The sequence below is a fragment of the Corvus hawaiiensis genome, chromosome 8 (assembly GCF_020740725.1).
Source record: "Corvus hawaiiensis isolate bCorHaw1 chromosome 8, bCorHaw1.pri.cur, whole genome shotgun sequence".
Taxonomy (NCBI): Eukaryota; Metazoa; Chordata; class Aves; order Passeriformes; family Corvidae; genus Corvus; species Corvus hawaiiensis.
The window spans coordinates 21,834,558-21,857,081 of NC_063220.1; the positions used below are offsets into that span (position 1 = coordinate 21,834,558).

Below are 22,524 nucleotides of genomic sequence, written 5' to 3' on the forward strand. Positions count from 1 at the left end.
CAAACTAAGACTCATCTATCGCAAGGCCAGTTGTGACACCACAGTGACAAAAATGGTAACCCCAATTCATTTTCACACTTGTGTTAAAATTTATCTCCGTGTTTCTCACACAATTAAAAGACAATTAATCTTGTCTTTGTCCCAAACAGGAAAGTATCTTCCCATGGGCATCACTAACTTTTATACTCTGTGCTCCTTTAAATGTGAATAGAATAGAGCTTACTACCCTCAGTGGAGAAGAAAGAAAGTGGAATACAAAATCTTACCACAAGGGACTTTCTAGATCATCAGTCTCTGCAAACACTAGTTGCAAAATGAGTGACTGGAAGTGGGAGGATGACTGTGGACAATATCTTCAGAATCCTAAGTGATGTGGGCATGATACCAAAAATGTCGTTTTTAGAAACAAAACACACGCTTTTCTACAGGGTAGTAATACTAGAGAAAGACAAGTTGAATTAAAAGCTTAGTTTCTGTACATGAAACAGTGCAGAATAAGCAGCATATTTTATATCTGTATTTTGGGGGGGGCAGAGGAAGGAGGGGAATTTATTTATATGGAGTTATTTCATCAGTCTTTAAATGTATGGGTAATTCAGTGCAAGATTTTACAATACTAGCTCAGACCTGGCCTCCTCAGTTTTCCCTCTTAGGAAAATCTTGAATATGTAGCAAATGCAGTTGTTCTCCAGTGTATAACTTGTAAGTTATCATGCTTAAATTACAGTGAATATTCACTCTAAAAGCCTTTTCAAAATGACTTTGAATTGCTACTTTAACTTTCAACTGGATACTTTTACAACATGTGGTGATTTTTTGGACATGAGGCTTTCAGAGTAGTTCACAATTTCATTAGTGTCAAATTGAGCAAAGACCATAGACAGCTGTGTTGGCTTTCAACCGTGTGAATTTCCTGTGTACTCATTAACATTAGGTATGTCTTTGGGATGGGGGAATTGAGTGATATCTGTAATTATAGATTTACTGGTATCTCCATAAAAGTACTTTATTAGCCACTCATTAAGGAAAAGCTTTCAGTATTAAGCTTTCAACACTGAAGAATGTTATTCTCCAGTTTAGTTCTTTAGCAAAGCTTCTGCTAGGATTTGAAGAGCTAGCTGTGCTGAGATCTTTGTGGATTGCATGTAGTCCTGTGGGATGTGTTGTAGCTTGAACTCCACTATTTATTAAGCTTTTCAAATTTATCCAAACTCAACATAATAATTCCAGTTTCAGGGCTAACTGAAAAATTTACTGAGATGGGAGCTCAAATATACAAGCACTCTTAGAAAAATACAGTTGTTTTTTACAACCACAGACATGGAAGACTGCCTGACCAGGTATGGACCTTGGTGAACTAAAATGGAATAAAGCTTAACACTTGGGTTTCAGCTTAGAAACAACTTGTAACAAATGTGCACAATCTCAGGGTAAATCTGAAAATTCTCCTTTTGGAGTAGAGCTGATGGGACAAATTTTAATAAAATTGGATACATCTGCAGTGGTATCATATATCAACCAAGAGGCAGACAAAAGAAGTAGGAATTTATTGGAGGAATCCATCTGACTTTTCTTGTGGGCAGAATTGCATCTGGCATTTGTGAGGGTGTGCCATTTCCCAGATCTTCACAGTATGTTGGCAGACATTTTTAGCAGGCTTGGATGTTCATTCGGGAGAGCATGATCTCGGAATAGATGCATAATTCACTGTAGTAAAACCAAGGTACACGTCTCCTTGCAACAGACTCTTTTGCCATAAGAAAAATATCCAAAGGCAAATACAAATTTGTAGCAGGCAGTCAGAAAAGCAGACAAAGTATTACTCTTATCAAAATGCCAGACATTCAGAAGATGTTTTATAAAAGTTTCACACATCTCCTGGTCATCTGTATCCTCAGGATAGAATCCTCATAGAATGATTCTGGTGGTAATTGTGGAAAATTGGTAATCATCAGTGGTGTTAAATATCTGAATTCTAAAATGTATCATAGAGTCTTGAAATTGTTGAATATTTTCCAAGGACTGTTATTAGCAGTGAATATTCTAAAGATTCTTTGCTCCAAGATTAGAGTGGCCAGGAATATGGCAGGGTACGTGAGATGTAAGCAATTGTTGTGGAGAGCAAATTGCTAGAAAAGCAAGTTCACAGGAAGACTTCTGCAACTCCTGTGTGTATGAATGCAGTTTTTCAGGAGTAAATAGGGTCAGAAGACACTTCAGAGACTGTTTATTACACATACACAGAAGTACTGCTGTGCTGCAAACCATTCTCTGAAGTCTGCTTTTTCAGCAGCCTGAAGCATACTATGGTAACTCAGAGGTTATGGATGTGCATTAGACTTAGACTTGAGTACTGCTGGATTTCCGAAGTTAAGTGCATCAGCTTCACAGGCCTGAGGCTCTCGTTCAAGGGGAGCTCATAATTTCTCTGCTTCTAGGCAAGGCCACGCCTGCAGTTTCTAACAGTAATAACCTCTGGCTAAACCTAACAGTTAGGTGATATAAGTGTATTTATGCTTTAGGTATATCAGTTGTAAGCTGGTAAGGTGTAGATGAAGCCAGCTCTTAACTGGTTCTGGTTCACACTGGATAAAATCAGTTGAGTGCTGTCAATAGAAGATCTGGACTGTCTCTGTTGGGTATTAAGTGTCGAAAGTCCTCATTTGGTGAAGCTAGAGCCTCAAACCTTAGCTGAATCATTATATCCAAAAAAAGTTTTTTCTGTTGGAGCAGTTTGGTCTGTTTTGGTGCCTGGAAGGGAAACTTCCACCTGACTGCATATCAAGAAAGTCAGTTTCTAAAGTCAAGTTCAGCAAATATAAAATCCAGACCATTTTCACTGTTGGTACAGTGGTGCTCGTTTGTAAAAGCTAAAGTAAAGCCTATGCTAGCATGAAATTTATTCTCCTCTTTGCATTTCAGTTTGTGCCCCTGGTGACTGATTTAAAAAATTACTTTTTTTAAAGTAGCATCCATGAACAATAGGTATATGGATCAGCACAGTAAGGATCAAGTTTACCTGCACGGGAACCACTATCCTATGATGCACAATTTTTCAACCAGCGTCATGTACAACTGTTATGAAAATCTATCAGTGTCTGTTTCTGGTACGGAGCAACTGTGCTGACTGTGCTCAGAGGTGAGGGAGTTTTGCTGCAGAACTGCAGGAAGAGCTGAATGTGCCTGCATGGTTCTTTCACCTGAGTGACAGGTCAGAAAGAATATCTTTAGGCTTCCTTCCTGGCTCTTTGGGTATGGAAACAATAAACAAGCAATCCATCTGTTTGTGGATCTTCTTTAAATTATTGATGCTGGCATGTAATATTTTATAAACCAGTAATTTCCAGTTACAAATTTTTTGCTTTGAGTTTCATGAAATAAGATTTCCTTACTACAGAATTACAGAACATGAAAGGAAAAGGAGTGAAAGGCAGTTTGTGCTTCAGATTAGTACATCTAAAGTGAACAAAGCCATCCATTGTGTTGCTTTCGTGTCTCTGTTATTAGATATTAATTTGATAAGGACAGACTATGGTAAAATGGGGACTGGAAAAAAATTTTGAAACTTTTTTTTTCCCCTTGACTGCTCTATCATACATTATAATGTTTATTGTTGAGATTAAGTACTCTCTATTCAAGCAGTAACAAGTTTCATAGTGGAACAAAAGTAAGCAGCACTCATGAAATTCATTTTAACAAAAAGTGTGAACAGAAAGATATGAAAACTATTGATTATGTTGTCTGTGGTGACATACAAACAAAATGATAACTGTTCACATCTATACAAGTGGAAGAATGGCAATGTCAGATTGTGCAGAGATTAACATAAGAATCTGACATCTTTGGTGAAAATTTATAATTACAATTGATGCTTTGGTAGAGATTGGAATGAGGGTGGAATCTTGTCAAATAATTTTTTCTGTTGTTCGTGTCATTGCCAACTACTTAACCCTTTAAATATCAATGATTATTGCTATGCATAAACTGCTATGACTGTTGTAATAAGTTTTTCTGTGATTCGTACCAGTTCTGAACATCTGTTTCAGAAGGAAACTTCTTATGCTTAATTTTGTTCTGTGGAAGATGTTTCAAATAGTATCATATAGATACTGCTCTCCAGGGCAAAGTTTTGTCAGAATAGCTGATTTGTGTCTCAACTGACTTTACAAAAGAAAATTAGAGCTCTAAAAATTAGAAAATTGAAGAAATGTGAAGGATTTATCCATGACTGCTGAGCTCTGGTTTCAAGGTACCATCATCACTTCTGTTTCTTATTATTTATAGAAGTGTTTGATACCACTTTGCCAGCTTTGGTTTCTTACTAGACTCATGACTGGGTTGGACCATAGATGTTGATGAGAATGCATTGTAGGGACAGGAGTGAAAAGGAAATCCTTGATTTCCATAGTTAGGTGTTTTGAAGAGAGAGCAAGCTTCAATAAATACCAAATGATCTGACTTTCTGTAAATAAAGGCATGTCATTGATACAGATGTGTAAAAATATATCAAAAACTTCAGACAGACACTTTCCATGTTTGCTTTGAAGAATGCATGCTGCATTTTACTTTGACGTGGACTAATAATTTTCATTCCCTAAAATGAGGTTATTCTGTTATACAGTTTCAAAATGTTCTTGTTTGGCTGTTTAAAAACTAGAAATTATGTTTATCTGGCATAAGGAAGGGATTTAACCTCTCAGAACTAAGTAGGTGACTTTGAGACATCCCAACTTCATTTTCTTTTAAAAGCAGTGAAACATGAGCTCCAATGCTGATTTTAAAGGGAGTGCTTTTTCATTTGTCTTTGTTATGTGCGTCAAATATGTCAAAGTTATTCAGTGATAGTCTAATCCAGAAATCGTGGTTATAGTGTATAAATTAGCACACAAGTTAACACTGTTAAATGCATTATGATGGCTTTAGTGTGTATTTTTCTTATTCTCTCTGTTTTCAAGGACACAAATTGAATGGGCAAAGATTCAAGTAAAGGGTAAAAAAGAACAGGGAACATTTTTTCATAATTAATATTCTGATTAATATTCTGTAACAGAGCTCATTCCTGTTCAAAGGACTGTCTACATATAGGGTTGTAGGCATTATTAAGATCACGTTGACTTCATAATTTGGAATTCAGAGATGCTCCATGTGAAGCGGAAGGGCTGCAGAAGGAACTCAAACTCTAAGGTGTTCTACTTCTAATGCATCTACGTGGTTTGTTTGCAAAGTGTATCAGTTTTGTGGTGGTTATTTCAGGGTAAAATAGCTAATTTCTGATTGTTAGAGTACTACCTGGGATGCTCTGCTTTGAAGTACATTCTTAGAAGCTGATAGAACGTTGGAGACTGTATGGTTTGTCCACATATTTTTTGTCCATGTTTTTCAACTTCGCACAGATCTAGTATATCATAGATTTTTACAATAATTCAGGTTCCAATTGACCCCTAGAGGTTTGCTAGAGCAAATTCAAAGTTTACAGTTGCTTTATGTTCAGTCATTTCGAATACTTCCAAGGAAGTTCTAATGTTTGACCCCTATCATGAAAATTTTTTCCATGTGAAATTTCTTTGAATATTGTAAAACTCACATGAGTTTCAAAAGCAGTTTGATTTATATAATTTTAAATACCATTTTTAAGAACATGAGCTCATATAAATCTCTTCTTTTTCCCTATACACTTCAACATTTCAAAAATAAGCCAATTGAATTAAACCACACGAACTAATTTGGGCACTAACAAATAGAAGAGACATTGGTTCAGGGGGTTAGGCCTGACTTACAAAATTGGAATTGCCATATTGGAAATACCTCCTTGAATGTAACCTTGTTTCCATCAAGTACAAGTTTTGGAGACTTAAAGGAGTCTGAAGAAGTCACTTACTAACTAGTTAGCAGTGATTTTCTTAATTGCTAGTTGTATTCTGCACTGTTGTTTTTAATCTGTAAATTGATTTGGAACTATAAGTTCTCATCTACAAGGCAGTTTACAAAATCCATTTTTTGTCATACATTAAAAAAATAGTGCCCATATGTTTCTACTGTTGCAGAAAAAATGTGTAACATTGCACAGTATTTTTAAAACCAGTAGCACGTGATCCTGCTATGAAAAATCACATTGCACTGCGTGTATGAGCAGCCTGAGTATTTCCCGAGTGCCACCCTGCCACAGGAGTGTTTTTGATGGAATATCCGAGATGCACAGTGCTGTACAAGTACAGTCACATGAACATTTGCTACTAAACACACCCCAACATCTGCAGAGGGCACATGTATCCCAGCGAACTTGGATACCTGTTCCCTGAAGATTGAGAAGGTTCCTGGGTGCCTTATACTTCCAAGGAGACTGAAAGGGTCACATTCTTAGGGAGCACAAGTATTAGCTCACTAAGTTTCAGGGGCTTCCTCTTCTCAAAACCGTTTGACTTGTAAACTCACTGATACGCTGCATCAAGAAAGGTTAGTTCTCTGTCATAGGCTGACCATCTAACCTGATCATTTATTGATCTAAAACGGTTTTTTAAAATACTATTTTTAATTAAATGGGGGAAAAAATATTTATTCAGTCATGTTAGCTGTATCTGGAGTATGATTTTCTCTGAAGATGGGCAAATAATGTAACAGGAGTGGAGTCAGTTTCAGGTAGAGAAGCATGGAAAATATTCAGTAGAAAATTAATACTTACTTAGAGTATTGAAGCATCTTGAACAGCAGTGCAAAGTAAAAGACTAACACCATTCTCCCTGGTTACAGTAGTGGTCCTGCTATTAAAAGTGGGTTTCTGAGGTATGAGCTCATAAGTTCATTAGAAACAGGAACTTAATGTAAGTATTATTTGGCTCTAAAAAGCTAATAATTAGGGTTATTTCCCCCTCACCCTTGGAATTTGAAGGAAGTACTTATTCAGTACTAATTCAATAATTAATGCAAAACACTCACACAGCTCATTGTATTCAAAGTATTCTACAGGCAGTTATTATTACCCAAATTAATTTAAGTGAAGATATCTCTGTTTAGAGCTTAGCAACTGTCCACATTTCAACTATATTAATAATTATTAGGATTAGCATAGATCCTGACCCTCATTTATTTGTGTTCAGAAACAAAACCATGTAAGAGTCTTTCTATAATGAAAATTAAAAGACCAAGCAATAACATTAATGTTCTTTAAATAATTAATTTTAGTGTGTGGAAGTGTGAGCAATAAATGTTTTATTGTAAACCCTGATGTGGTAATTAATCCAAGCGATTAGGGCCTAATTGCATGCTCATAGTAAATGTTACATTTGCTGTAAAAGACATTTTGTTGGAATTGTGGTTCTGAGGATAGAGTTGCGAGAAGAGTGATACTTAAAAGAAATATTTAACACACTCTTAACTTGGTAAGCTGGAAATGGAAAGAAATATATCCTTTATTATGATGCCAATTATTTTTTTAGTTCTTCCGAGCTTTTTATTTCACTATGCACTTAACTCTACGCAGTAGTGGTGCTTGAACATGAAAGTAAATGTAAGGATATGTAGGCTGTTTAAAATCAGCTGGGAAGCACCTTGGGGAGTGGGAGAGGTATTTGGTTTAATAATTATTTATACCTTAATTTGCAAATAGTGGAAGTCCTACTAGTTCATAAAGTTGGTCATTTCTTTAATGCAAAGAGTAAGTCGTCCTGTGAACAATGTTGGTTTCAGGTGCCCTGGTTGTGCCTTGGGAAAGCCCTATTGCACACCAAATGAATTCAGATCTCCACTGAAGCTTTGGAGCTGCTCCAGAATTTCACTAACATATTGATGGAGTTTGGACCCCTCTTTTTAAACTTTATTTTGGTGGGTGGGTTTTTTCACTCAGCGAAGTTACATATTTTAAATGTACTGTGTACCTGTGTGTTCTATACAGAGCTCAGTTTTGCCCATGGTGAGTCTGCCGTGTTTAAATGAACTCAGTTAAAGGATGAGTTAGTATTTGAATAGTGCTATAAACTTCAGAAATCTTTTGACTTACCACTTGATCATTTCTTTTTTTCTATTCATACCTACCATGCTACATATTTCTGATGATATGATCTTTATTAGTGAAATAATATGCTCTTTCTTTGGGGCTCTTGAAATATGTTCTAACGATGATGGTAATGACTTTGATTAATATTTAATCCCCATGCTGCTATGTTCTTATAAATTACAAGATCTCAAAGGTAGTTGGGGGAGGGAAGAAAGGTTTCTGCTGAAGTATTTCAGTTTTAGAGTGCTTAGGGAGAAACATACCTGTATTTCATTATACCTTGTATCTGCTTTCTAACCTGAATTCAAGTGAAACATTTCATAGCATGACCACATTGTTGACAGGGAAATCTGTAAGACTGACTTATTTTCTCAGGCACTGGACTCATTCTTGTGTTTGTTTATGTGATGTAACTGTTGCATTCCCCTGCATCACCTGGGGATCCTGACACTGAGGCCACAGGTATAGCAGTATATACTAGTACAGAGCAAGAGCTTGATGAGACTTTTTTTTTCCTTTTGACACCCAGTCAGCAGTGATTATCTACTGATATACCAATGGTCAGTCATTGTTTCACTCTGAGTGTTTAACCTGTATTCATAAAACAGACCATTGTGCTGCTATAGGCACATTTAATTAAGCAAATACTCCTATTTGTTCTCTTCCTGTTCAAAGCTATTTTAATAAGCAAGAAATAGGCTTGTTTAAAGTATTTGCTTAGAGAGCTTTCAAACTGAGGATTAACTGTCTAGAGAATTAGAAATTCTCTATGCATTTGTAGTTACATAGATTCTCTCAATTTACTAATATACTGTAAATATTATGTACACACCAAACTTGAATGAATTCAACATATGGTTGATGTTTACATAATTTATGAGATGCCACATTATATTAATGGAACTAGCCGTATACAAAAAAGCAAATGTTGCACAATCATCAAGGGCCTAAATTAACCGTACCTTATTCTGTGCTTCCTGAAGTGCTTATTTGCTGGGACAAGGATCCTGGGATTATGCTCAAAATTTTGGCAATTAAGATTGAAAACCAGTTATCTCATTGTTCCAAACATCATCAATAATATTGATGCCAATTTTTAGACTTCTGGATATTGTTTAATAAAACAATAAAAAGGTATGCCCGAATCTACGTTTTGGTCTTAACACAAGGTTATCTTCATATTAATAGATGAGTTAGAGAAACCTAATAAAGAGTTATTTTAGAAGGATGAAGGGTGAAAGAAATGGTTTCTCTCTTTAATCAGCAATTTAACAATTTTTTAAGATGCATGGCTTTCTCAGTAAGGATTAAATTGGTTTTTGATGAAAAAAATGTGTGGTAGAGTGGTTCTGGGATACTAGGAGAAATGAAGTGGCTTGCTCTTTATCATAGCTTGCTTGATTTGCAGCTTATATTTTATTGATGGTAATACCCTATACTCTATAATACCTTTCAACACAAAATTTCAGTCATTTTAGTAATGTTAAGTAATTAAACTTCCTACTGGTTCTGCCAATGGAGGTGTATTTATCATTATAACTCTTTTGCAAGTGGGTAAACAGAGGCAAAGGAGGTTGAATTATTAATCAAAGTAATAAAATCTCTGGGCTCCTATATCCCAGATGACGTTTAGTACTTCCTCCAAAATTTTATTATAAATTCAATATAATTAAATGTATACATCTTATACCTGAGCTTAATAAAGTCATGTCAAAGTATATACTGAGTTTGAGGGAGCATATTTGAGAGGTGTTTTTGCTTTTTCACAGAGGGGCAGACTTCAGGGAACCATGTCAAACAAATTCGTGAGCTCGTTTTTGGCAAGATGAATTAAGATCTTAACTAACTCTGTACTTTTCAGGGAAATAGGACCAAAAGTAGGTATATTACTGCTCTACATTACACCAAAAGTAGGTATATTACTGCTCTCTGGGACATGAGTTACACCTCATTGTTAAAGTTCTCATCTACACACTCTGTAAGTACATATCTCCTAAGTAAAATCACACAATTACTTTGTCTTAAACGTGGCTTGGAACACCTCCTGGAGAGTGCCAAATTTAATCAATAGTAATCAGAATTGAAAAATATTTAAAAAATAAATTGGTAATATATGCATAAAATAATTGTTTTCTTTTACATGCAGTGCCAGATATTGTAGGTTTTCTGCTACTGATAGATACAAGTATGGCAGCAATGAGAGTTCACTTCAGCAGCAAAGAAGCTGTTCAAGTCTGAAAGCAATCCTCTCCTTCTGACATGTTGGCACCATCATAGAGGAAAATGTCACGGTCAATATAAGCACATTTACTGACAGTTAGGTTTTTTCCTATGTTCCTGAAAACTGTTTGAAACTTGGCTTTTATCGAAAACAGAAACACTGGCCACTCAGAATGATAAAACAATAGTTTATGGCTTAGTCATTTTCCAGTTATAAAGCAATACTTTCATAAAAATAAACAATGCATACAGGAACAAGCCAAAACAATTACTCAGAGAAATTGTTGCATACTTGCTGTCCTTACTTCCTGATTTAAAACAACTGTCTCCAGTAGGAACTGGACAAAAAACAGCGAGTTTTGTTTCATTAACTGCTTGCTGATCATTATGAGATAAAATTTAGTCCAAAACTGCAATTGATATTGTCTAGGTACTTTCTAAGTTCCTGAAGTACCTATTACAGGAAGAACAGGAACACAGATTAAAATAACGTTCATGTATTTCACTCATTTACAGACCGAACATTTCCCAAGTGGATAAAGAGTTTTCGTCCTTTCTAGAGAAAGTAAAACCCTATGTTAAAGCACAAGCACATCTATTAGTAAAGGTCATGTTGATTATTTTATTTGTGGGGGCTTGTTAATTATTTCTGGAGGGCTTTTTCCCCATACTGTGAGTATTTTAGTATCCGTATGACTATTCTGTTGTAGCTCAGTAAGGAAAATAATTTAACAATACTTTCAAGCAGGAACAGGTTGCAAGTATAAATGCTCAAAACTCAGAGATTCAAGAGGTAAGGTGTCAATAAATCTGCTACCTTGGCAGTCTTGCACATTCCAGGTAATGTGCTCAGATGTTTCACTGTTAAAGGTAGTTTTTAGATTGTTCCCTGCTCTTTTAAACTCACATAAGTACTAAGACAGATGAAGAGCTTTTGCTCTATCATTCCAAGAAGATTCCTTCTGGTTCCTGTTCTGAGGGAAGATGATTTTCATTGCTATGTCTCACAGTGAGTGGGACATGGACTGCACCCCATCTGTGCTCAGACAGTTCAGAGACTGGAATAAAAAAGTCTTTCAGACTCTTCTGGTTGTAAGAGCACCTGGAAGCCTTGTGTAAGTTCTTCCGTCTGGAGCAGTTACCTAGTGGTTCATTCTCCAGCTCAGGAATTGCCATGTGTTGCAGCCTCACTCTTTCCAAGCTCTGGTATTTTTGCTAGACTGCAGCAGATGAGACTGATGGCAGAGCAGAGCTGAGGGATGCCTCTTCTGCCCAAGTGTGTGGCTTGAAGCTCTCTTTGTGTACAGAATATAGGAAACTTAACCAGGTCCAAAAGCTCTGACTCGGTTGTGTCTGTCATGTAATGGAGCAAGTTTTTCTGGCACCTCAGCGCTCTCACTCTTTCACTGGAACTGCCAGCACACTTGAAGTTAGATGATTTCTGTAGGGCTTTACTGAATCATGGTATTTATCAGGACTGTCACTACGTAACTGTCAAGCTTTCTATGTGCCTGAAAAATTCCACTCTTTAGATGGATGAGAGTGTGATGTCATAATTGCATTTTTATGTTAATGCTTGCTATAAAATAATTTTGGATTAAATGATGTGTTCCTTTCCTGTTGGCAGAATATAATTTGTCTTAAATGGCAGCAGACTGTTGTATCTGTTTTCCTGAAAGTTAAATATTTTGATTCACACTTACAATTTATTGATTTTACATTGTTACCAAATGGCATACCCAAATCAGCTCAGAAATGCCATGGTTCAAAATTCTGTCATTCATATGATAAAGTTATTTTCATGTAATCCACTCTGTGAAAGGGAGTGGCAAGGAGAGTGGAAGAGCTAGAAAGAGAGGGTATATGCATTTTAGGAGGTAGTAGGTTTGAAAGCAATTCTAATTTTTATTCTCTCTGTATGTTCTTGAGGCAATATTGCTTCTGTACTATTAAAGAATAATAAATCCCAAATTGGAAGGCTGTTTGTTATCATCTTGCCCTGCATTTGTTTGGAAATACTCACTTGGAAAAAAAAAATCTTGATCCTCATTGTGCAAACATTCTGTGTATGTAATCCAAAGGAATTTGTGAGCACAAATTCAGTGTAAGGCAAGGCTTCTCAGCTTGGACAGAACACCTTATACAGAATTACATTCACCAAAGCCAGAGTTGTGCTAGTTTCATGAGGTCATCTCTTCAACCCTCTCTGTTTCTATGCTGCTGACACTTTTGACACCCTTATTTGCTGCCCTCACATCTGCTACAGCTAGTGCTGTAAGAGCTTAGTGTAGGTCAGAAGAAACCTTTTGGGTCTGTGTGTGATAAAAATGAGAGAGGTGGCTTACAAGACAAATTACTGGTGTGTAAACTCACCAAATCCTTCCACTAATGCTAGTGTCTACAAAAAAAAAGAGATTTGAATGTAAAAGACTATCCAATATTCACAGTACCCTGGCATATCTTATAAGGTGCATCAAAGAATTCCTGAATATTGTAAAAGTGAGATTAATATGATATTCTCTATTGACTTTGTCCTCTGCTGTTGTGTGCATCTTATTGAATTTTAAAAGCTCTTAAGTTACAAACAAGTGACTGTATCTCACATAGCCATGTCTCTGCAATACATGAACATGTTTTTCTTATTTCTTCCTTTTTGTTTCTTTTTATCCGACCAGGAAAATGGGGGTTTTTCCCCACCAAATAAAAGAACTGCTTACAGTGCGTAAGAATGGTATTGCTTTGTGCATGTGTACATATAAACATGCATATACATAATTCAGCCTACCATCCTATTTTCCTAGTGTGTATTTTGGTTCAGCCTTGCTCTCTGGCATGTGTTACAATGGTACCTTCCTCCTGGCATAGAAAAGACACTCGTTACATTTTGAGCAGCAGAAAATAGTGGCACATCATGAAGCAGTAGCATCTGGTATATTCAGTCTTTAGCAGCACACACCAAAGGAATGCTGTCTGCTGCTAATATATCTGATAGCCTTTAATGTTTTATAGGTTTTCCTGATGTTCAGTGTTGCTGCCTTTCTCTGCTGCTCACCTTCTGTGACTGCACTGCCCAGTTGTCACATGTCCTTGTATCATAGAATTGTCAAGATTGGAAGAGACCTTTAAGATCATCAAGTCCAACCATCCACCCACCACTACCACTGTGACCACTAAATCACATCACCCAGCACCAGATCCTGATGCCTCTTACGTACCTCCAGGGATGGTAACTCCACCACACTCCTGGGCAACCTATTCCAATGCCTGATCACCCTAACAATGAAAAAAAAGATTTCTGATACCTAATCTGAGTCACCCCAGTCTCAGCTTTAGGCCGTTTCCTCTTGTCCTCTGTAGGCACAGTAGAAGAGGCCAGTCCCCACCTCACTGCAGTCTCCTTTCAGGCAGTTGTAGGGAGTGATGAGGTTCTCCCTGGGCCTCCTCTTGAGACCAAACGATCCCAAGTCCCTCACCCATTCTTGTAAGACAGGTTTTCTAGATCTTTCTTGAGCCTTGTTGCCCTTCTCTGGACATGCTCCAGTGCCTCAATGTCCTTTCTGAAGTGACAAGCCCGGAACTAAAAGCAGTACTCAAGGTGTGGCCTCACCAGTGCCTAGTACAGAGGGACAGTCACTACACTGGTCCTGCTGGCCACAGTATTCTTGATACAGGCCAAGGTGCCGTTGGCCTTCTTGGCCACCTGGGCACACGCTGGCTCATACTGAGCTGGCTGTCCACCAGCATCCCCTCCTTCACAAAGATAGATACATACACAGTAATTTCATTTTTCTGTGCAGTGTACATTTCCCAGGAATTTCTGTTTGTTAACTGTCTCATCCTTTGATTACAGGTATTTTCCTCATGGTTGTTTTAAGTACCTTTGGGTTTTGAGGGTAAAAGGAGCCTAAAACTCTCTGAAGGTGTGTAGGTGGGTATAGATTATCTTCTGAGGAGCCTCTTAACCTTCTTGTTAGTGGGAATAGAACTTCCTACTAGTGAAATACAAAGTCTTTTACACCAGTGATACAGGATACATTTATTCTCCCACTCGAAGCTAATGTTGGTGGACAGTTAATTGTTTGAGCAGGTAAGAGTAGTTGGCTTCGACATTCCTTTGTATATATCTGTCTGGACCAAAAGCAGCGGCAGCTGCAAGAAGCCTGCAGGCTGAGTTTCTAAGGAAGTCACAGAACAACTTTGCTCTGAATCCCAGTGAGATATAAGAAAACCTGTTTGTTTTAGGGGAATTCATTCCTGTACACAACTGTAGCATGCCGCAGTAGGGTGGTCTGTGGCTTGTCTAGTTGTAATTTAAATTTTCGAAGCTGGGTTACTGTGACTGCACTGGGCATAGCTGCATGAAATTCCACTAAAAGTGAGACAAAATCGATTTAAATACTTAAAGAGGGGGCTTGGATTAGGTTTCTTCAAATCCATATCTCTTCAGGTTAAGTTTTGTACATTTTCTCCCTACTTTGTTAATTCCATTGTGTGGATTGTACTGCTACAACTTGTTTTGCAAAGAAAATTTATACTTGGCAAAGAGTTGTCATACACAGAACTCTTAATTTCTAGATGGTTTAATGTCAAACAGTTATTTAAATAAAAATATAAACAAAACCATGGAAGAATGCAATTAAATGGCAGAAGTGATTTTTAAGAAACCCAGAAGACAGAGCTCTAGCCTTTGAGATTTCCTGGCCTTTACTTTGCAGGATCTGAAAAGCAAGCTTTCCTATCTGTGTCTCAGCACTTTTATGTTGCCTTTCCAAGGTAAAGGGAGTTGGATGCAGGCCTGAGTTAAGATCTCATGGGAATAGTGTTCTGTACCTTAAATTACAATCAGATGTATTTTACTTCAGATTAAGTTTTCAGCCTAAAATTGGTAAGAAGCCTAATTATTTGACCAGGTTACTATTTACATAGACCGGTGTAGAGCAATCTGTCATTCATCCAGAGCTGGCAACACGTTACCGTTGAAAGATTTTTATTGTGTGTTTGGAACAATTTTTTTAAAAAATCTATCTCTCTGTTCATTAAATAAAAAACTACAAGATGGTAGAGATTGCTATGGAGATGAGAAGTTATATAAACTTTCATTTTAATTCTTCAGAATGTAAAATTAATAGAGAAGCTTGGATATTTGCAGGCTTACAGTCGTTCAGGGTACTGATGAGCTCCACTACATGCATAGGATTCTTACGCCCTTTGGACTTTGTCAAATAGCAAATTGTGCCCAGATTTTGAAATCAACCATGTTTTTATACTGGAGAGTGTGGAGTAAGGAGAAATAAATAGATATATTCTCAAAGTAGTCTTTAATCTGTAGACTTTCATTATTTTTTTCCATTGAGTAGAATGCCTAAAATGATCCAATAACTGAAGTACGCAGGATGAAAATACAGATATTCTGTGATTCAAAGGCATAATCATATGGATAAAAACTGGGAAATAAGACTGTTTCACTATTACACCTTTTTGGAGTGTCATGGTGGTGGTGTTATCTGTAGGACTGAGATGGTGTTTCATTTGTCAGACCCTCCTCAAAGTTGTTTCTCATTGTGCCTTAGACATTATCTCTGGCCTTAAATTTTGCACTTGCTGCTCATGCTTGAAAATTGCTGTTTTTCACTGAGTTTAGAGAACAGTTAGTAAAATAAGTTTTAGAATTATAAAAACAAAACATGCAAAATTTGTTTAATTAGCGCAAAGTCTAAGCCTTTGTTTAATTAGTAGATTAATGAAGCTGTAGGGGATCTTTACATGGCTCCTGGAACACGTGTGGTTGGGGTAACCATCTGCAATGCTAAATTCAAATTGGCAGCCTTGTTCTTCATAGAGTCTAAATCAGCATTCACAATTTAGTAGACAAGTAGTGATTTGTGGAAGTTGATACTTTAATGTTGATGTTCTGAGTAAAGAAAAGTACTTCTGGGAGAGGGGGGCAAATAAAATACTTGTGTGGAAACATGAAAACCCCTAGGTTTTCTTCTGCAAAACAGTAGCAAGTGCTACAAAGTCAGCATATTCAAGTCCTTTATTGTAAACAAGGTACTAATGTTTAAGATAGGAGATCTCATTAGTCTCCTAGCTGTGTATAGAGCCATCATACTGGACTTCAGAATTAAGCAGCACAGTCTGATTGACTCTAGTACTATAAAGTAGCATGTAGAATTATAATACATCACGTTTTAAAATATGAACATTAGTCTCAGCTGCCATGGGAAAGTGTACTCCATGGAATGCAGATGTAGGGAGTTATATTTCATTTTGAAAGGCTGTGATTCTAGGCATATGCAGATGCTTTGTCACCTCTCTAATACCTTAATGGAAAGGCAGTATTTCCCAGAAGTTTTTATCTGTGCATGTGTATGACAAATGTGGGTTGGGAGAGACTTTACAGAAATAGCATGCTTCATGTGGTACCTAATACAAAATTAGTAACATACATTGATTTGTTTTGATGCTTGCAGGGATTCTTCCTGACAGTGTCACCAGAAGCAGTATTAAAAGTGGCTGCTCAGGCTTCTGCCAACAACAAGATCTTCAGCTTGAATCTTTCTGCACCATTTATAAGCCAATTCTACAAAGAGCCTATGATGAAAGTCATGCCTTATGTGGATGTTCTTTTTGGAAATGAAACGGTGAGTCTTAAGAAAATAATGGAAGTATTTGTATCTCTTGCACGTAAGTGTTTGTGTCTCAGAGCCTGCTTCCCCAGGACATAGCCTCAAGCTGGGCCCGGGGAGGATCAGGTTGGATATCAGGAAGAATTTCTTCACTGAAAGGGTTGTCAAGCATTGAAATGAACTGCCCAGGGAGGTGGTGGACTCACCATCCCTGGAGGTGTTCAAGAAAAGAGTGGATGTGGCACTTAGTGCTGCAGGTCTAGTTGATGGGGTTATGATCAGTCAAAGGTTAGACTTGATGGTCTTGAAGGTCTTTTACAACCTTGATGATTTTGTGATTCATGGTGCTCCTTTTTCTTTAGAGGGAATCTGACCATGTGAGGTGTCACTAGAATGCTAAATCTGTGGTCACTGGACTGGGATATTTCAGTAGATGCCAAAGATGTCACTTGACCTGTTAGAGGTTTACAACTTGCTCATTCTGGTAGGAAATAACCAGCACATTCGTGCTTTGTAATAACTGTCCATGTGCATAATGTCCTCACCCTGAATTTAACTCTGCTGGAAGAAAACATATAAAGGGCTACCACTGAGCTTCTGTAACTTGATTCTGTACCCATAGTGCTGCTATCAATAGCATTTTCTGTGATGAAGATGACTCTCTGGGGAGAAGTGGGAGGAGAAAACTAAGAAATAGAGGGTTGGTTTAAAAGGTTCTCATTGATTTTATGGAAGATGTTCTGGCAGTCCATCAAAGGAAGGCTTATCTTTGCTATATAAGTTGGCAAACGGATTGCATGAAATTCTGCCTGGAAGTCCATATTAATAGACCAAATTAATTCAGATTTCACTCATCATAGTGCTAGCACTTTTTGATTTTTTTTTTCACTTTAAATAGTGTTCTTAAGTATTTATTAGTTTCTCAGCAGGAAAAGGTTGAAAAAAGCTTTGAAATGTGTGACACACCTAAATGAAATGTGGGTTTGTCACTCGCGATAACTACATGAGTACAGGAAAATGATGGAAAAGCAACTTACTCCTGTCAGTGGTTATTCCTGATTGTGACACAGGGACTGGCACCAACACAAGTCAGTTTTTAAGCTATTGTCCGCATGTCCACATAGGGGCTAGCATTGATATAAGAATTTAAAAAAATTAAAAATACTTACTTTTAAACCAAAGGAAATTGCAGTGTTTTTAAATGCAGTGGGCTAAGGGAAACCTTTTTAACTAAAGTTAACTATACAGAAAAAACATTTTTTAGACATGTTCTTGCTATTTCCAGCTGTTACTTTTGTACATCTTTCTTGATACAGTCCTCACAAAAATGGTACTGAATATTTTTATTTAATAGTAGTATAATCTTGACACAAAAAATCCTGTGAGATTTCACAAATTGAATAATACCAAATCGAGTCAATTTTGGAGTAGAAGGGCTTCACAGAGACTTCTGGGATTAAAACCTGTAGGTCTTTTATATAACTATTTCTCCACTGACCTATTAGGATAATTCAGATCACAGTGGTTCATTAGGTGCTATTGTTCATAGGTTGTTACTTTCTGTATATTTGTGTATTTTATAAGCAGTAGCCCATGATACCAGTGACACTCCCATTTCAGAAATTTTATTCAAACTGTGTTAATTTCCTGTGTCATTTCAGCTTGTTATGGTATTATTCACCTGCTGTCAAAAAATACTGTGTGGTGCTCTTGTATTTGTTGAAGTTGAAAGACTCCCTACATTTTCTGTATATAATTTCTGAAGCATTTTAGTGTCTTTCAGGGTAAAAGATACTATTTAAACTGAAGTAATCATCCTTAAACTTGGCGATGCAATATATATAAATACTTCTGAGTACCAGCTTCTTTGTTACTTACACTAATCATGAAACCCTGGTCATTGTTTAGTCTCTGCTTGCTGCTACATAAGCTGGCTGCTGCTGCTTAGGAGTTGTCGAAATGCTGCTTGCAATGGTTTATTCTCTTTCTGTGTGACTTGAAACCATGCTTTTGGCATGATGTACTTCTAGTTTTGAGTGGCTTCTGTGTCTTCTCATCGTCAGCATTCCTACTCTCTGCATATGGTTTTTGATAAAAAGTAGTTGCAAAACTTAAAAGCTCAGTCTGATATATTCTGCCTTCTAGTAGCATCTGCCCTTGGTTTTGGTGCTTTTTCTTTCCTCCCATATTAATTTCTGTCACATTCAGGATTTTTTTGTGTGTTTTTGTCTTGATGGGTCATGAACCACTTCAGCTAGCCAACACAAATTTTTGTCCATTTAGTGTGATTTTCACTTGCTTTTTGCTACATTTTCCATCAGTGTAAGTTCATAAGTTAGCAAATAAGCAAGGCATACTAAGTGGTGTGGTTGTTACTTCATTAGTACAAACAATACTCTTAGACACAATTTTATTCTTCCCTATATTTATCTTCACATTATAGTCCAATAAAATTCTATTGTTAAGCACTGAGCTGTTTTATTTTTTGAGTAATACAAAAACATCCAAGTGCAGCAAAATTCCAAATTGCTGCCATTCCTAAACTAAAAACAATTGGCAAAGTGATTTTAAATTACATCTTCTACTTAAAAATTTACATCTGAATGGAGATTGGTTATTTCAAGTTTCAGCCAGATGGTAATTAAAATGGGCAAGTTATAAACCTCTCAGAATAAATATTCTAGTTTTGAATGTAAATGCCAGCATACTCTTAACTGCAGTTTACATACTGAATGCTGTGTTAACAACTCAGTATATGTATCAATTTCAGCATTAACTCAGTGACCACTGGTGTTTTGATAATTTATTTGAATCTCATTTATAACCTACCTAAACATCTTGTCTTGAATTTTTTTTATTTATTAATGGTACTTCATATAATAAATTTAATACAGAACATTCAGAAAAGGAATAATGATATGGTCATTGCAGCTAACCAAGTAGGGCCATTCTGCAGTCATTATCTAGCAATACATGACTGAAGAACTTGATTATTGTCATTGCTTTTAATTTTTATTAAATTAAGGTTTTTTTAATAGTGTCATTTTGCAAATGGTTCTTAGCAGTAATACCTTCCAAGCTACCATAATCACTGGATAATTAACCTGCCAGGATTAAGCACACTCTACTTTGCCTCAGGATGCTTAACTCTCAAATAAGGTCAATTATCTCCTGATGATAACTGCTTTGTCACAAGTTGCTGCTTAATTCAGCGGTAAAAGCTCACCTTAGAATATGTATTTTACAACTCAGAGTAACTTTCTGTAACAGAATGGTCAAAAGAGTGAAAGCTTGGAAAGTGACATCTTTACACAGAGTTGTAGAAAGTTTCTTGACAGCAATTATTCTAGGCAAGTAAAGGAGACTAAATTTGTATGTACCTCTTTCCATTTTCACAGTTAGGGCTAAATTTTGATGTGCCTGAAATACTTGACCTGTCGAAGTCAATAGTGGGCACAGGAATGTGAATTCAATTTCCAGTGTCCCCAAAAGTTGTGGGTTACAATGGCATCTCCTCAGGGAAGGAACTACCTTTGGGGGAACGGTCTGTGTGTTTTTGCAGGTGCAGCTGGATAGCAGTTTCTTAAGAACTTAAGGGACGCTCTAAGGGTTTCACATGATTGATCTTTGCATATGGCACCAGTTCATGACTTGAAGGAATATTTGTTGATATTGATGAGATAAAGATCTTCTGGGTTCTCTTGCTATGTGTAGGCAGGGCATCACTGAAAAATTTTAGAGTTTAGAAACTTTGGAGTTATGGACACATTTTGCTCCTCATCTAGTGCTTTACAAAAAAACCCCTAAGACAATGATATAACTTGTAGTATTCAGTGTACAGCGATCAGTAGAAGTTGAGGAGGTTATGTGGAAGAGAAATTGTGAATTTTTTTAAAGTACCAAATAATAAAGAAAACTAAGATAACAATTAATTTTAGAAAATTTATCCTCTTCCTCTCTAGTGTAAAGAGCTGTTACTTCTAAACACCCAGTCGCTGAACAAATTAATTACAGGATTATAATCTGAAGTTTTGCAAAGACAGAGCATCTGTGAGCTCATTGGGAATTTGCTGCTGGTGTGACAGCAAATGTGCTGAGAAGAAAGCAGGTTGTGTGCAAGACTTGTACATTTTAAGACGCAATGACAATAGTTTTAGTGGTGGCTCTGGAGTTAGAAATCTTGGGCTTTAAAGAGATGAGTCCCTTTGAATGGAATAAGATATCAAATGGGTCCTGTCATCATTTCCTCTTCACAATTACACTGGAATGGTACATTGTGCCTCCTTTATTTAAAATATTTTCAAGTGAGGTATCAAATACTAACAGAAAGATCCCTACAAATGCAGGTGGTTTGGACAACAACCTTTAATACCCTTTTTAAGCCCTTATAAAAGCAAGTCTCTTCAATGACATAGAAAACTCTCTTTAATGGCAAGGTAATACAGTAAATATAAAACTGAGGGTTTGGTGGGATTTTGGTGAGATTAGCATGCTTCTGATTTCTAACTTGCAGGCAGTCTGTAGTTTTGTGCTTTTATTTTAACTGAAGGAGTGAAAGGAAATACTGCTAAGTTTTCTGGCATAAACTGTGTTCCGCACACTAGTATTTATACCTAAATGACAGTTTCCAAACAAATTTGTCTTATTCCATTGCTGTAAACTCTCAGTCCACATAGCTTGATGTATTACATTAAGATACGACACTGAGAACAACCTTCAGTTCCACCTGCAAATTTCCTCTGCTGCATTATCACCTGGGATCATATTGATATCTGGAGGCTCAGGAATCTGCCCAGAACCTGCAAGAATCTTGAATGAGGCATAATCACTTTTGTAAGATAAATGAGCCTCATGGTGATTCTTTTCAAGCTAGTATGTATTCATAATGGCATAACTGAATTAATCTGAATTTAGGCAGTACAATTCCTACTGTTTCTAGACTTAATAGATAGCTTTCCACAGCCACAAGTGTCCTTTCACACTGGCGAGTTGTCTGATTTTGAGGAAACAATTAAGAAGTAGGAGTCAGGAGAAAATCAGGTGGCAGATGTAATTTGATGTGTGGAAGAAGGGAAATACAGCTTGACTTTCACTAAATAATGAAAGGGAGACCAACATTTCAGTCTGTTCTTCAGGATCAGATGGGACCAAGAAGTAAGGAACATAGCAAAGGATGGCTGGTCATGCCATAAATATCATTAAGTTGATGTTTCTATTTGAAGTGCTTTCAAGTAAGCGTTTACAATTTTTTGAATGTTTGAAATTATTATTGTAAAGCAAATAATAGATGGTATTTGAAACTGAGTATCTTCAAGAGGCTAGTACTGCTAACTTGTATGTATGTTATGTAAAGAGCTCTTAAGAAATGTTTTCTTTTTATCTTACTGGACCTGGTCTGTATTGAGAGGTTGTTTTCAGTCAGTGGTTGGTTGTAAGCTACCGTCCTTTAGCTTCTTCATCTCCATTCACTTGGAATTAAACTTTCAGAAACATGAATCATCTTAAATGACATTAAGTTGGGTGCTAGTGTATTGCATTTCAGTTTATATACTGGTATTTTCTCTTTCATTGTGTTCTCAGATACTTGCCCCACAGGTGAGGGTAATTATCTTCAGTTCCTGGGCTGGGTGAGAGACTGAGGTTTGCACAGTTCCCTACAGGGAGTCTGTGGTTCAGTTAAAAATC

At 36.8% G+C, this 22,524-nt stretch overlaps 1 protein-coding gene across 2 annotated transcripts in view; it reads left to right on the forward strand.

Moving 5' to 3' along the window:
- ADK (adenosine kinase) overlaps positions 1-22,524 on the forward strand; it is a 274,629-nt gene that overhangs the window by 178,192 nt on the left and 73,913 nt on the right. For both annotated transcript variants that reach the window (XM_048311027.1, XM_048311028.1), the window contains exon 7: positions 16,684-16,854. In XM_048311027.1, the coding sequence (XP_048166984.1) occupies positions 16,684-16,854 (171 nt within the window). The remainder of the gene's footprint in view (positions 1-16,683; positions 16,855-22,524) is intronic.